Source organism: Sarcophilus harrisii, chromosome 2, assembly GCF_902635505.1.
Source record: "Sarcophilus harrisii chromosome 2, mSarHar1.11, whole genome shotgun sequence".
Taxonomy (NCBI): Eukaryota; Metazoa; Chordata; class Mammalia; order Dasyuromorphia; family Dasyuridae; genus Sarcophilus; species Sarcophilus harrisii.
The window spans coordinates 596,486,080-596,501,003 of record NC_045427.1 but is presented as its reverse complement, the minus strand read 5'-3'; the positions used below and the strand labels follow the sequence as shown (position 1 = coordinate 596,501,003).

Sequence of the window (14,924 nt, the reverse complement as noted above, 5' to 3'; positions counted from 1 at the left end):
ATTTGACATTTACACCGCAGTTTCCTCATCTGTCAAATGAGAATCTTAGTCTTCAAGCTACCTACCTCGCAGGTTGTCATAAGGATCAAATCAACCTTCTTCCAATGAAAAATTAGTCCACTTAGGTAGCGAACCCTGCCACTTTCTGAACACACTTCGTTTCAAAGACTTGATAATGATCTTGGGCCCAGTTTTCTCTCCAAAGAAGACAATGATACTGGAATTTGCACAATGTTTTCTTAGCATAGAATCATATGACTAGTACTCAATAATAGGATAATAAATATATATTAATGAATCATAAATATTTATCAATTCATTACAAGGTTCTCCTAGACCCTGGAAATCCCTAGAAATTGACTAGACTGAGGCTTTCCAGGATAAATACAGCCTGAGTCCCTCTGGAGGAGGCAAAATAGGTTTGAGTCATACTTTCTATCAGTCAGAGATACAGGAACTTTAGGGGGGTGGGTTCAGGTTCATTCATAGCACCCGAACTTGATTGTGGGATTTGCACAAATGAACTCAGCTCATGGTTTCTCTGATCCCTGTCAAGGACCTCTGACCCTGTCCAGACAAAAGTGACCTCCAAAAAAGGACTTATGGAACTGGAAGCCAGTGCAAGTCTTTGCATCCACCACTCAATGCTTCAGGATCACACTTCTTTTTATTTTCTGTCACTCTGCCCTAAACCTAAACCCCAAACAACAAAAGGGTCAAAAGAGGGAGAGAAAAGGTATATCAGATTATATATTTATATCAGATTAGGAAACTGAGACACAAAAAACCAAAGGTCACTTGGGACATGATTAAGAGTTAGCATTCAAACTTATATCTCTTGATTATAAACTGCATCTGATTGCCTCTTACATACATCAAAGAATCATGCATTGCCTACAAGTGATTATCTGGAATGAAATGAGAATGCCCTATACAGTGCTACACCTAGAAAGAAAATGCCATTTCAACAGGCTTCCTCCACTAATTGTCTTACTTTAGCTTACCTGACCCTCTCCTGTTCATGAGCTGCCCCTTTCCAATTAAATACTGAAGAAACTCCACCATGATACAGATATTACCTACCTGAACTCATCCCTCAATGATGCCATTATTCTTGATGTTTTTCTTTTTGTTTTGCCTTTCTTTGTATTCCATTGTTTTGCACAGGGCTTGACATATAGTAAACTCCTTGTAAATCTAGCTGGCCTGAGTGGCTGTGCTACTCCAAATCACAGCTCTGATAATAATTGGCTTTGGTGCAGCATACAAAGTTCATGTTGACTAGAGCTCTTAAGTCATTTTATTGTTTGGGGGTTTCCTGTTATTTCAGAGTTTTTGAAATTCTGTCTGTGCTTTGTTAAAATTAAATTTTTCTATAACCATAGGATTGAAGGGTGCCTGATCTTCTCTTCTAAACTTTTAATGTTCAGACCTCATATTAAATTTGACTTTATTGTGATGTGTATTGGTCAAATATTTCTACCAAACATTTTCCAGATTTTTCAGAAGTTCTAGTCAAATAGGTAGTTCTGCAAGTAGCCTATATTTCTGATTTTATTTTTTAAAATTCCACACATAAAAACAAGAAAAACTATCTACTATTCATATTTCAAAAGATAAAATGTTTATTTTAAATTTTTTTCAATATTTTATTTTTCCAAAAACATGTATAGTTTTCAGCATTCATTTCAGCAAACATTTCCAATAGTTTGTGTTCCAATTTATTTTTCTCCATCCCTTCCTGTTTCCCTTCTCCAAGACAGCAAACAATCCAATACAAGTTAAACTTGAACAGTTCTTCTAAATATAATTCAATATTTTTCAGGTGTTTTTTCTTGTACAACCAAAAGGGGAAAAAATCATGAAAAAGCCAACAAACAAGGTGAAAATATTATGCTTTGATCCATATTGTTTCCATAGTACTCGATGTGAATGGCATTTTTTATCACAAGTGTATTGGAATTGTCTTAGATCACTGCATTGCTGAGATCAGCTAAATTTATTGTAGTTCATCATCATGTAATCTTGCTGTTATTGCATACAATGTTCTCCAGGTTCTGTTCATTTCACTCAGCATCAGTTCGTGCAAGTCTTTCCAAGCTTTTCTGAAATCAGCCTGCTCATCATTTCTTATAGAACAATAATGTTCCATTACATTTATATACCATAACTTATTCAACCATTCTCCAACTGATGGGCTTCCACTTAGTTTCCAATTTCTTGCCACTACAAAAACAACTGCTACCAATACTTTTTGAATATGTGGGTCCTTTTCCCACTTTGATTTCTTTGGGATACAAAGCTAGTAGTGAAACTACTGGATCAAAGAGTATGCAGTTCTGAATTGCTCTCCAGAATAGTTGGATTATTTCACAATTCTACCAACAATACATTAGTGTTTCAGTTTTCCCATATCCCCTTCTCCATTTGCCAATTCTTCTTGTCATCTCAGCCAATCTGAGAGGTGTGAGGTGGTACTTTAGAGTTGTTTTAATTAGCATTTCTCTAATCAATAGTGATTTAGAACATTTTTTTCATTTGACTAGAACTGGCATTAATTTCTTCATCTGAAATTGTCTGTTCGTATCCTTTGATCATTTATCATTTGGGAAATGGCTTTTATTCTTATAAATTTGAGTTAGTTCTCTATATATTTTAGAAATTAGACCTTTATCAGAAACACTGGCTCTAAAAATCACCAGCTTTCTGCTTCCCTTCTAATCTTGGCTGCATTTGGTTTTATTTGGAAAAAAAAATTAATGTAACAATCAAAATTATCCATTTTGCATTTCATAATGTCCTATAGTTCTTTGACCATAAATTCCTCCTTTATCTGCAGATCTTGCTAGACTATGCCTTGTTCTCATTTGTTTATAACCCTTATGTCTGAATCATGAACCCATTTTGAAGTCTTTAGGTTTATCGAATGATTTAGTTTATCAAATGGTATAGATTACTAAAATCATGTACTACTGTGTGTGGTGTGCCTAAGCTATTCCACTGATCAACTATTCTATTTCTTAGTCAGTTCCATATGATTTTGATGATTATCACTTTATAATATAGTTTTAGGTCTGGTATAGTAGGCCACCTCCCTTTAAATTTTATTTTCATCTATTCTCTTGATATCTTTGATTTTTTTTTCTTCCAGATGAATTTTTTTTCTAGCTCTGTAATTTTTGGCAATTTTATTGATAAGGCACTATAATACATTAATTTTAAGTAGAACTGTCATTTTTTTAGCTATGCCTACCCATGAGCAATTGTAACATAGAAATGCCAATGATTTTTGTGGGTTTATTTTCTATCCTACGACTTTGGTAAAGTTTCTAGTAGTTTTGATTTTCTACGATTCTTTAAATATGCCATCATATTATCTGCATAGAATGATAAGTTTTATTTCCCCATTGCCTACTCTAATTCCTTCAATTTTTATCATCTTATTGCAAAAGTTAACATTGCTACTACAATTTGGAATAATATTGGTGAAAATGCACAACTTTGAATCTTCTCAGAAATGCTTCTAGTTTATCTCCATTACATATAATACTTACTAGTTTTAAATAGAGGTTACTTATACTTATTTATTCCTATGCTCTCTAGTGTTTTTATGAGGAAAGGGTGTTGTGCTTTGGCAAGTACTTGAGATATAATTTATGTTAGTTTTGGTATTAATATGGTTAATTAAGCTGATAACTTTTTTGATTTTGAATCAGTCCTGCATTTCTGGTATAAATTCCATTTGGTCATAGTATATTATCCTGGTGATGAGTTACTGTAATCTCTTTGCTAATGTTTTAAGATTTTTACATAAATATTCATTAGGGGGAATCATCTATAATTTTCTCTTGTTTTGGTTCTTCTTGTCTAGGTATCAGTACCATAACTGTGTAAGACTCCTTACTTCCCTATTATCCCAAATTGTTTTAGTATCGGAAATAATTAAATATTTGGCTGAATTCACTTGAAAATCCATCTTGTTTCTTTTTTTCTAAGGTGATGATATTTAAATATCTTTTCTCTTTTGTTAATCTGCACAATTTATATTTTTGTAAATATTCATCCATTTTATTTAGATTGTCATTTATTGGCATACAATTGGGCAAAATAGCTCCTAATTATTGCTTTTCTTCCTCATTAATGATAGATTAACCCTTTTCATTTTTCATACTGGTAATCTGATTTTCTTCTTTCCTTTCTCTAATCAAACTGAACAATTTTTTTCATAAAATAAATTCCTAGTTTTAATAGTTCAATAAATTTTACTTTCTATTTCTCCTTTGATTTTTAGAATTTCTAATTTATTTAATTTGCAGGGTTAATTTGTTCTAGTTTTAGTTGTATGCCCAATTAATCATTCTAATTTATTCATATAAGCAACTAGAAATATAAAATTTTCCCTAAAAACTGCTTTGGGTACATCCCATAAATTTTGGTATTCTGTCCCATTATGGTCATTATCTTGGATAAAATTTATTTCTATGATTTATTTACCAACCCATTCTTTAAAATTAAATTATTTGGTTTCCAAATAATTCTTGGCCTATTTTTTCCATAGCCCTTTATTACACATTTTTATTGCATCATGATCTGAAAAGAATCCATTTAATCTTTCTGCATTTGATTGTAAAGTTTTTATAACCCATGATCAATTTTGGGGTAGGTGCTTATATACTATTGAGAAAAAAGTATATTCCTTTCTATCCCCATTTAATTTTCTCTAGTGGTCTATCATACTTTTCTAAAATTCTGTTCATCACCTTTACTTATTCTGTGATTATATTCTAGGAGGAGCTTGAGATCCTCCACTAGTATATTGTATACTCTTCCAGCAACTCACTTAACTTCTCCTCTTCGAATATGGATACTTGTTATGGGCCAGAACCTGAAATAAGGTGCTAAGTAATGGAATTGATGGAGACAGTGATTAAATTATTTAGCATGACAGTTCTCTGGTTCAGTGCATGTATTTAGTACTTATTTTAAGTTCTATAAGATTTACACCTTTAAGAGAGCATATATAAGCTAGGAGCCTCAACCAGAAGTCAGTCCTGGAGATTCAGAAGCCAGGATTCAATCGAGGAGAACTAAGGAAGACAGAGAAGTGGTAGCAGGCTGTACTGTGGAGAACACAGAAGCCAAGATCCGGAAGGCCTCCAGAAAAACTAGTCGAGTCCCAAGTAAAGGAGATAAGACTTTGAAGAAGACAATAAAGGATTTGGACTTTTGGACTTTAACTCCTGGCTGCATTTGGGGTAATTACTGAACTGAAACGAAGGCTGTTCCCAGAAGCCCCCCCAAGAAACCTACTCCCAGAGAAGATTACATTTTAGAGAGAATATTACAGATACTCTGTCACTTCATCTATTTATATAAACATACACATATGGAATTGATATTGCTTCATTATCTATGGTACCCTTTAACAAGATGTTTCATTCCTTCTCTTTTAATTGGATCTATTTTTGCTTTTCCTTATGTCTGTGATCAGAATCATTACCCCTGCTCTTACTTCTATTGAAGCACAATATATACTGCTCCAGTCTTTAACCCTTTGTGTGAATCTGTGTTTCTTGTAAACCATATATGATAGAATTCTAGCTTCTAATCCATCCTGCTACTTGCTTCCATTTTATGAGAGAATTCATCCCATTCACATTCAAAGTTATTACTAATTCTGTATTTCCCTCCATCCTATTTTCCCCATTTATATTTTTCTCTCCTTTCATCTCTGCACCAATGTTTTGTTTTTTTGTAATATATTTTAATAAATCTGTCACATTTCTATACAACTTTAGCTTATTCCACATCACTAGTGAAATGTAGAAAATTCATTTTTACAAAAAGCCTTTTAAAGTTTGTGGTCATGAAAAGCTCTTAAAATTGTTTTTAAAATACTGGTTTTCCAGGAGTTCAGTTACTGAATTTCAGAAACTGCCTGGAAATTTACATTGCCAAATTTCTGGGGTGATGATGGTTGTAGGATATTTTTAGGGATAGAAATTCTCTTCTCCAGAGGAGATCACTAACTCAATCTGCAAGAAAGACAATTACCTTGAGCAATGAAAATTTAATTGGCTTGCCCAAGTTTGCAATTAACTTAAAATAATAACAACAACAAAAAAATATATAACCTTTGGATTAAAGCTTGAAGGAATCTCAGATCTTTGTTTTATAGATGAATATACTGAGGTCCAAGAAAGTCAAATGAATAGCCAGAGGAAATAAAAACCTACATGTTAAGAGTGAAACCAAGATAATAAATGACTATCTAGGGAGAATCTATATAATTTTTCTTGTAGACATACCATTTGGATGACAATCATTACAAAAGGAATCACAAAGGTGTTGGATTGTGTTCCAAGCTTTCAAAATTGAACTTTGATTTGAGGAAGAAATGATATAGAGTACTTTAAAATTTGCAAAGCACTTGATGTGTTTTCTCATTCAATCCTCAGTGCTGTTATCATTCTCTTTTTTTAATTGATGAAGAAATCAGCTCAAAGAGATTTAAGTTCCCAGCTTGAGGCAAGATTCAAACTCTCATCTTCCTGAGCACAACTTCAAAAGTCTATCCATCAAGCCATTTGGCTCCCTAATCTCATTTTACTCATTTGTGGACAATTGCATCCCTAAAATAGTTTAAAAGTGCTGGAGAAAATGTAACTTGCCCAAGCTCACGCAATGGGTAATTACCAAGAATTAGGGCCAAACACAGTATTTTCTGTGTGGTTCTTTCCCAGAATCAATTTAGGGAAGGTGTGCCAGGTTGGTGTCTGAATTTTTCAGATAATTAGAGTCTGAACACCCCCAAACCTTTCATCAATAGCTGCTTCTATTCTTTAGAGCACTCATTGAGAGATTGCTCACCTATTTTCCTGATGGGAATCAGTGGGAAACAAAGATATAACATGTAGATAGCAGGATTTCACCTTTTTTTCCCCTGAAATCCCTAAATAGGCCTGACAGCATCCATATATGGCTATGGCATTTTCTTGATTGATTTAACAAGTTACCATTGACATGCCCTTCATCCTACAAGATGCAATGTCTACAGATACATTCAAATAAATGTATTTAGAAGCAGTTGATTCAGCTGCTTTACCAATCCAACCCGAATCTGATAGAAACTTTGGATAGCATAATATTGTGGAGACAACTGTTTTGTATGCACAATCTTATATAAAAACACCCGAAATTATCATAAAAAAGCTAACTCAACAATTATTTATATTAGAATCTTTTAAAATTTCCTGACAAAAAGGGTTAGCTAGAAGAATTATTGAAATGAGAGTACCTTACATGTTCATATAACAAAAATCTAGAGGAAAGGGAGGAGGGGGGAGGAAAGGTAGAAAAAAAAGAAGAGAAAGAGAAAGAGAGAGAGATGGTTTCAAACTCTTATTGCATATTCCCGTGAGATCCAAAGTAACTAACTTAATTTCTGTAAGCCCTAGGCAACTCCCTAATATTATAAATTATACATGAGCTGCAAATAATACAATAGTTCTTATATTGAAATTATGGGCTCTGATATTACTATGACTCTTCTCTGGACAAGAAAGGGGGAAGTGTGAAGAACATGTCTATAGATACAAAGGAATTGGGACCCAATCAGACTTAAAGATATGTTTCTGAAATAATGAAAATCAATGGAAAGTATGATTTCATTTCCATGAGCTTTTTAAAAAAGAAAATATATTGAGTACATAGAAGAGCAATTCTTTTTCTTCTCAAATGAACTTAAAAAAAATTACAAATAGAAATCTTCTCCTTTTCACACCCCACACCAATGAGAAAAAAGGCCTAAGTAACAAAAACTCAGTCAAGCAAAACCAATTTCCTCCTTGGAAATGTTCATAAAAATACATTTTTCATTCCTGACCTTGTGTGCATCATCTTTCTGTCAGGAGATAAATAACATGCTCCATCATTGGTCTAGAACGATATTGTTTTTGTTTTTGAAGTACTATTACTGTATGTGTTCTATTGGTTTTGCTAATTTCATCGTTTTTCAGTTTATACCATTCCTCAAAAATATACATTTTTATAATTGAGATTATAGGATAAATTTTTCTGATTCTGCTTATTTTACTCCACATCAGTTCATTTAAATCTTACTATTACTTTTAAAAATCATTTTGTTTGGGACAGCTAGGTGGTATAGTGTATAGAACACTGACACTAGGCTCAGGAGGACCACAATTCAAATCCTGCCTCAGACACTCAACAATAATTGTCACAAGTCACTTAATCTTGGTTGCTTCACAAAAATTAAATCTTTTTTTCTCCACATTTCTATAACATACTGGTGTTTCATTATCTTCTTAAACCATAATTTGTTCATCCATTCCAATTGATGATTCTCCTTTTAGTCTCTAGTTTTTTACCACCAGAAAAAAAGAGCTATTTTAAATATTTTTGTACATATTAGACCTTTTACTCCTTTTCTGATCTCTTTGGGATATAAGTTTAGCATAGTTATAGTTGAGTTTAGTTATTTTTGTGTGTAATTCCACATTGCTTTCCAGAATTGTTGAACTAATTCACAGTTCCAATAACTATGTGTTAATATTCCTGTTTTCCCACATCCCCTCCAACATTCGTTTTCTTTCTTTTTTTGTCATTGCCAATCTGATGGATGTGAGGTGCAACCTTAGCATTGATTTAATTTGCATTTCTCCATTTTTTTATTTGGAGCATTTTTTCATATGGCTATTGGTGCATTGGAATTTGTCCATTAAAAACTACCCATTCATATTCTTAAACCATTTTGCAATTGGTAAATGGTTATCTTTCATTTAAATTTGAATTTGTTCTGTATATATCTTGGAAATGAGATCTTAACTGGAGAAATTTGCTGCACAGATTTTTTTTTCCTGCAGTTTACCTTTTAATCTTGGCTTCATTGAATTTGTTTGTGGCAAAACATTTTAAATTGCATGTAGTAAAAAAAATCAATTTTATCTTCCATGATCCTTCTCTATCCCTTATTTGACCTTTCCTCTAACAATATTTATGATAAATATTTTTTCCTTTGTTTTTCTAACTTGCTTATAATTTGACCTTCTGGAGCTTGTCTTGGCATAAGCTGTGAAATGTTGGTCTAAATTTCTTCCATTTTGTTGTCCAATTTTTCCAACAGTTTATGTCAAATAGGGAATCCTTATACCAAAGCTAGGATATTGAATACTGGGCTCCAAGACTTGTTCTCTTCTGGATGTTGCATAACTAATCTGTTCCACTGATTTCACTGTGAAGTACAAAAATGAGTTTTTCACCAACAGTGGTTTTTCTGTTAAACTCCAGAGCCATTATAGTAAGTGTTTACATTGCAAGCTAAAATCATTTCAACCAATCTCTTAGGCAATCAAAAAAATGGAGGATAAACTTGGTGTAAAGAATATTGCAACCTCTGACCCCTTTTATAGCTCTGCTTTTTGATGCATCCATAAACTTTTTTGATCCCATAAATAAATTTCCCTTGTCCTGCCTGACACCCCTGCAGTTTTTCTGGCTTCCTGGGTATCCTTTGAGACCTCTAAGCCATGAACACCCTAATGAGACTCACAAACAGGAAAACCCATTCCACCTAGATATGAAAAACAATTAAGAAGGAATATATGCAGAGAGCTCATTACTTGAGGGAGTTTTCAATTTGCTATTACATCACTGATTTCAAGGTGTTTTCCTTTGAGGTTTTCCATAAAAACAACTCAGTTAAATGATCCATGAACAGAAAATGTGAACTGAATTAATAACTCCATTATGTCATGAGCAGATTTTTTCAAAAAGAGAGAATTCATAGAAAACCACATTTCTAAGATCTATCTAGACAAAAATCTATAGAGAACACTTCTAGAGAAGGTAATTTTGATCTAGTATATAAATGTTGTGCACAAAGATTGTTTAAAAATATTTAATTACAGTTGAATATAGGTCTAAAACAAGTGTATCCAAAGAAATCATGAGATACTCCCATAGGTGTTAATTTGGGGCAGAATTTGAGTCACCATTTGTTACAAGAATATTTCAATTAGTAAAACCTTTTTGCATTTAGAATTCCCTCCCTGAAAGCAAAATGAAAATGAATGTAGTCGATATTTCCAAATTTGCTACTTTAATTTCCCTGGAAAATTGAAAATTGTTCCAGCTGTAAAAATAGTACACAGAAACTAAGGAATGAATATGCCAAAAAGAACACCAGAATCGATCGCATAAGTTGGCTTCACAAGAAAAATCTTGCGCCCAACTAAATAAAAAAGAAAAAAAACTTTTGTACAATACATAGTCCATTTGAATAATCCTATACAAAAGTATGTTGTACAGTACATATAGCACAGTTATTTTTACAAGAAATGGAGAGGGCTATCAAATAAAGTGACTAAATATCTAAGGTCAAACACTTCTAACTACTGCTTAACAGAATAATAGAAATAAAATTATCAATTTAACATAAAATTGTAAAGTACATATATACATACATGGTAGATACTACTCAGTGAGGGGTGGGGCAGGAGGGATGAATCTAAAAACCATCTATTTCTCTCAGCAAATTCAAGTATACATTCAGTTAAAGAAAGTAATTAAGCCTCTTTTAAGAATCCAGGATCTATAACTGTGACTTCAGGCATTTCCCCAGTATGTTGCATAAGTCACCTTGATCACTAATCAATATCACTTGAATGTACAGAAGTTTATCAACTCCTTTTAATTGATGATAGTGTACAGTATAGAACAGAAACTCCCTTACATAATATCACTGTTTTTTTTTATCAATTCACAAATTCCTATCTAAGCTGAATGTAATAGTAGTTAGATCTTTCAAAAACAAATTTATTTAAGTCTTTTCAGCAATCCAAAATCACTTTTTTCCTGAAAATCAGAAAAACCAATTGAAATTTTCAAGTTTTTTAGGGGAAGGGAAAAAAGAGAAGGAAATAAAATATCACAAATTCCAGACAGAAAAACAAAATCTACAGCTTAAAGGATCTTGTGGATAATTCAGAATTGTGGAATGATATTTTAAAATCAAAAGTTATCAGTCAGCAAAAGGGCAAGGAATAATAAACCAAAACAAAAAAAATTCTGTTTGATACCAACACAACTGGCTGAGCAATACTCTAAAGTGTTAAGGTAAAATAGGAAAGAACTCAAGTTGGGCAGTAGTTACTTCTTGGCTTTTACACAGAAATACTCATTTCCATCTCAGATTATTTACTTCCATTTACTCATGTGGAAGGGGAGACTTCTGACCACCCTCTGCATTTTCCCTACATCCTCTTGTTCTGTATATATATGCAATTGCCTCAAAGATACCATCTTCCCCATGAAATCTGATCAAGCTCCCAGGCAAAAGAAAACTAGAAGTGGAGTCCATATTGCTTACATATATTAAATCCATTCTACTTGGGTCTTTCATAGACTGGGTTATTCAAAGAACCAGCTGGAAATACCAGCTCTTTAGCCAAAAAGGAGAAGCAAGATTCTTTTTGAACACCTGCAAGGGATAATTGTTGTTATCCTGCAGTTTTGTAACCTTAAATTCTCTGTCCCACCCCCAAACAAGTGTTTGATAAAATTCTGGAAATCCAGTGACTTTTTCCTGCCCTTCCTGAATAAAATATTACCCTAAATGTTTAAGACATGTTATTGTTCCCAGTCATCCTCTTGCCTGAATAGCCAATACACAGTTACTTTCTGAAATGATTGTCCCATTGAGATAGGGGTAGCATTGTGATAATATTGAAAAGAATCACTATGAGGCAATATGATTCTTTATAATCATTATTTCATCCTCAATCTGTATAATGCCATCCTCAGAGAATCTTCAGATACCAAGATATTTGAATACTAACAAAAATATGTTATTGTGTCCACAGGCTAGCAAAGGTCCATGGAGGAGGAGACAGATACCAAGTCACTTGGTCACTTTCTGATGCAATGCAAGAATCACCACTCTTATTCGATAGAATTGAATGAAGAGGTTAGAATTTTCCGTAGAACATAAACCACGATTTCATAACAAAAGTGATACTGCTCCTAAATATACAGGAAAATAAAAGAGCAAAATAATCAATTTGTACCTTTAGGAATACAGATACAGATGCAATACAGATACAAATATCAATCAGTTAGGGCCTATTTGAAAGTTTTTTGATTCCATCAATCATACCATAAAGTTAGTAGATAGATATATTTGTCCAAGGAGTTCTCTAATAAGTGAGTATAAAGTACATAACCATCAATTGAGGATAATCTGTTCCCTAAATCACAAGTTAATTTCAGATAAAAGATTTCCTCAGCATATAGAAGAAGCTTAATAAGTGATTCTTGACTAATTGATTTCAGCATGGACTACTAAAGAAAGATGAACTATGTGATCTCTCACAGTTCTTTCTAAACCTATAATTCTAAGAATAAATCTCCATTGGGAACCTAAGTGGGCTAACATTAAATATGAAAACAATCCTCTCCCTTTTCTAAGGAAAATTGGCCTTTCTTTTCTTAACTTATTTAGTTTCAAATAAAGTGGTTTGAGGAAGGAGTGAACTGGATAATTGCCTCTCTTCTTCATATATATATGATTTTCTCCACTCAGGTCCTACTCCAGTATCTTATCATGTTATGAAGATCTAAAAAGACAGTGCTTTTAAAGCACAAAGCAGGAAAGGAATGGAAATTCAGAGAAGTTAGCAATATATAATCTGAGGGCTAATTTAGCCAATTAGTTTCAAGGAGGAATATTACTGGAAGGTTACTTGTGAGAGTATTTTGGCCATAGACATAGCCATTCATTAAACTGTCTATTCTACCAGTATAGAGAAGTTGTGATCTGCATAAGATATATATATATATATATATATATATATATATATATATATATATATATAAATATATATATATCTGTATGTATTTAATTTGTAGGACTTTTTATTTAAGTATAAGTATGTATGGTTGCATTCTGCATTCTCTCAGTAGAATGTAAGTTCCTTGAGATCAAGGACTGTTTCATTTTTGTCTTTGTATGACTAGCATCAAGCACATAATAAGGGCTTCATAAATATTTGTTGAACTGAATTTTGATATATTGAAGAAAAATCTTCAGCAACTTAAGGGAAATCCTGAAAAACTAAGTATGCATAGAAAAGTTGGAGGAAAATAAACTAAAATAAAGACGATTTTGGTTTCTAATCACTCATGTTTTCTTCTTCATGTGCCATGAATAAGTACTGCTTTCTCTAACTAAAGTCAGATTAATATTTTCTTTGTAACATGGCAGTCGCATTGACATTTTAATAATTACAATATATTATTATATAGATTACTTTTCAGATATTCACCAAAATGATTTCAGGTCCCATCTCCATAGTAAGAGCTTACCTTGGTCTGAATCATACCAAAACGTTGCTCTCTCATTTGGGTCACAATATTCTTGATATTAAACTGTTAGAAGGAAATTAATCAAGCATTAACAAAGATAAAAGAAAAACTCTGGATCTGTCATTTTAACTCTGGGCAAACAGAGAGAGATGCTGCCAAGGACACCCCTTCTCCAAAAGGTCCAACAAGACCACATAGTCTAATAAATAATCCTCATTTTAAGTTAACAATATATCACTCCCAGGATTAATAAATAAATTTCCAAAGGAAGAATTTTGTTAACTCAAAGTATAAGCACTCAAGAAAATCAAAATTTTTGCTAAGCAATTTTCTATTCTTTTAAAGACAAGAATCGTCACATACAAATTTGAAAGATCCTGGACCATAAGTCTCTTCAATAAAATAAAACCCTGTGGGGAGCCGGCACTAATCTACAGCCACATAAGGCCAACCTTGAATAGGTTGAATCTCCTAATCACATCATACCAAAGACTTCCTGAATAGGAATCTCCTAATCACATCCTAACTTTGAATAGGCAGATATCTAGGCATCCCCTAATCACATCATAGAGCTTCCTGCCACCAGAAACATCTGAGCAGCTCATCCTTGGGCGGGATACCAATCCTTTGTCTAGGACCCCCACCTTGTACTGTGTTTGAACAACCCTGCCTTCTTTTCTACTGCTATATATATCTGTACTATTGCATCCATTAAAATGAGGCTTGATCAGATGGATTTGTCTTGCCTCCATTTTGCGCATCCCTTCTCTCTTGCCCTTATCTCTTTTCTTCCAGGGTCCACACACTCTGCCTCGCTGGCCAAGGCAAAACCCAAACTGATTGAATAGAGAGAATTCATTTCTTTACCTCCAAATGTGAAGAATCAGTTAATCAAGTAACACCTATCAATCTTGCATTGAGTAGACAAAAAGCAAAATATATGCTCTCTAGATTGGAACTTAATAACTATGTTTCCATAGAAGTGAACTTAATAACTGTGTTTCCATAGAAGTGATCTTTTAAACAAGAGTTAAATTAGCCCACAAAATCTTCTAACTCCAATAACATAGCTGGAAGACAACATGATGTAGTGGATAGAGTTCTGTTACTAGAGTCAAGGGAACTTTAACTGAAGTCTTACCTTAGACAGATAATGGCCATGTGAGGGTAAGCAGATCATTTACCTTCTCAATGCCCCCCAGGCAGCTTTTAAAGACTATCAGCAGCAGAGTAGGGATTCATCTGCCTCAGGAGGCAGTGTCTCACCTGAGAGTTCCCTATGCCAATGAATTCATGGGTCTGGACAATAAAAAAAATGAAAAAAATGATACTAATCCCAAGTTTGTCTGAGTCCTGAGTTGTTCTTATTATGGACGACCAAGAGACTTTCATCCCTACAAGTCTTGTACAAGATGAGCTACTTGGGTGCTCTCAAAGCATTTAAAGAATGTCAAATTAAATGCTTATTGAAAAAGGAAATGGCAGGTTACCAAGGTAAGTCATTTCAGAATCACCTGTCTGTGTATAGTCAAATTAACAGA

General features: G+C 33.3%; 1 protein-coding gene across 1 annotated transcript in view; it reads right to left on the bottom strand.

Moving 5' to 3' along the window:
- Positions 1 to 10,103: 10,103 nt before the first annotated feature.
- Positions 10,104 to 14,924, bottom strand: part of FRMPD2 (FERM and PDZ domain containing 2) — a 319,487-nt gene continuing 314,666 nt past the window's right edge. Inside the window, exons 44-45 of the mRNA XM_031949366.1 lie at positions 13,384 to 13,446; positions 10,104 to 12,042 (exon numbers count right to left, since the gene is read on the bottom strand). Of these exons, the coding sequence (XP_031805226.1) occupies positions 11,962 to 12,042; positions 13,384 to 13,446 (144 nt within the window). The 3' untranslated portion in view covers positions 10,104 to 11,961. The remainder of the gene's footprint in view (positions 12,043 to 13,383; positions 13,447 to 14,924) is intronic.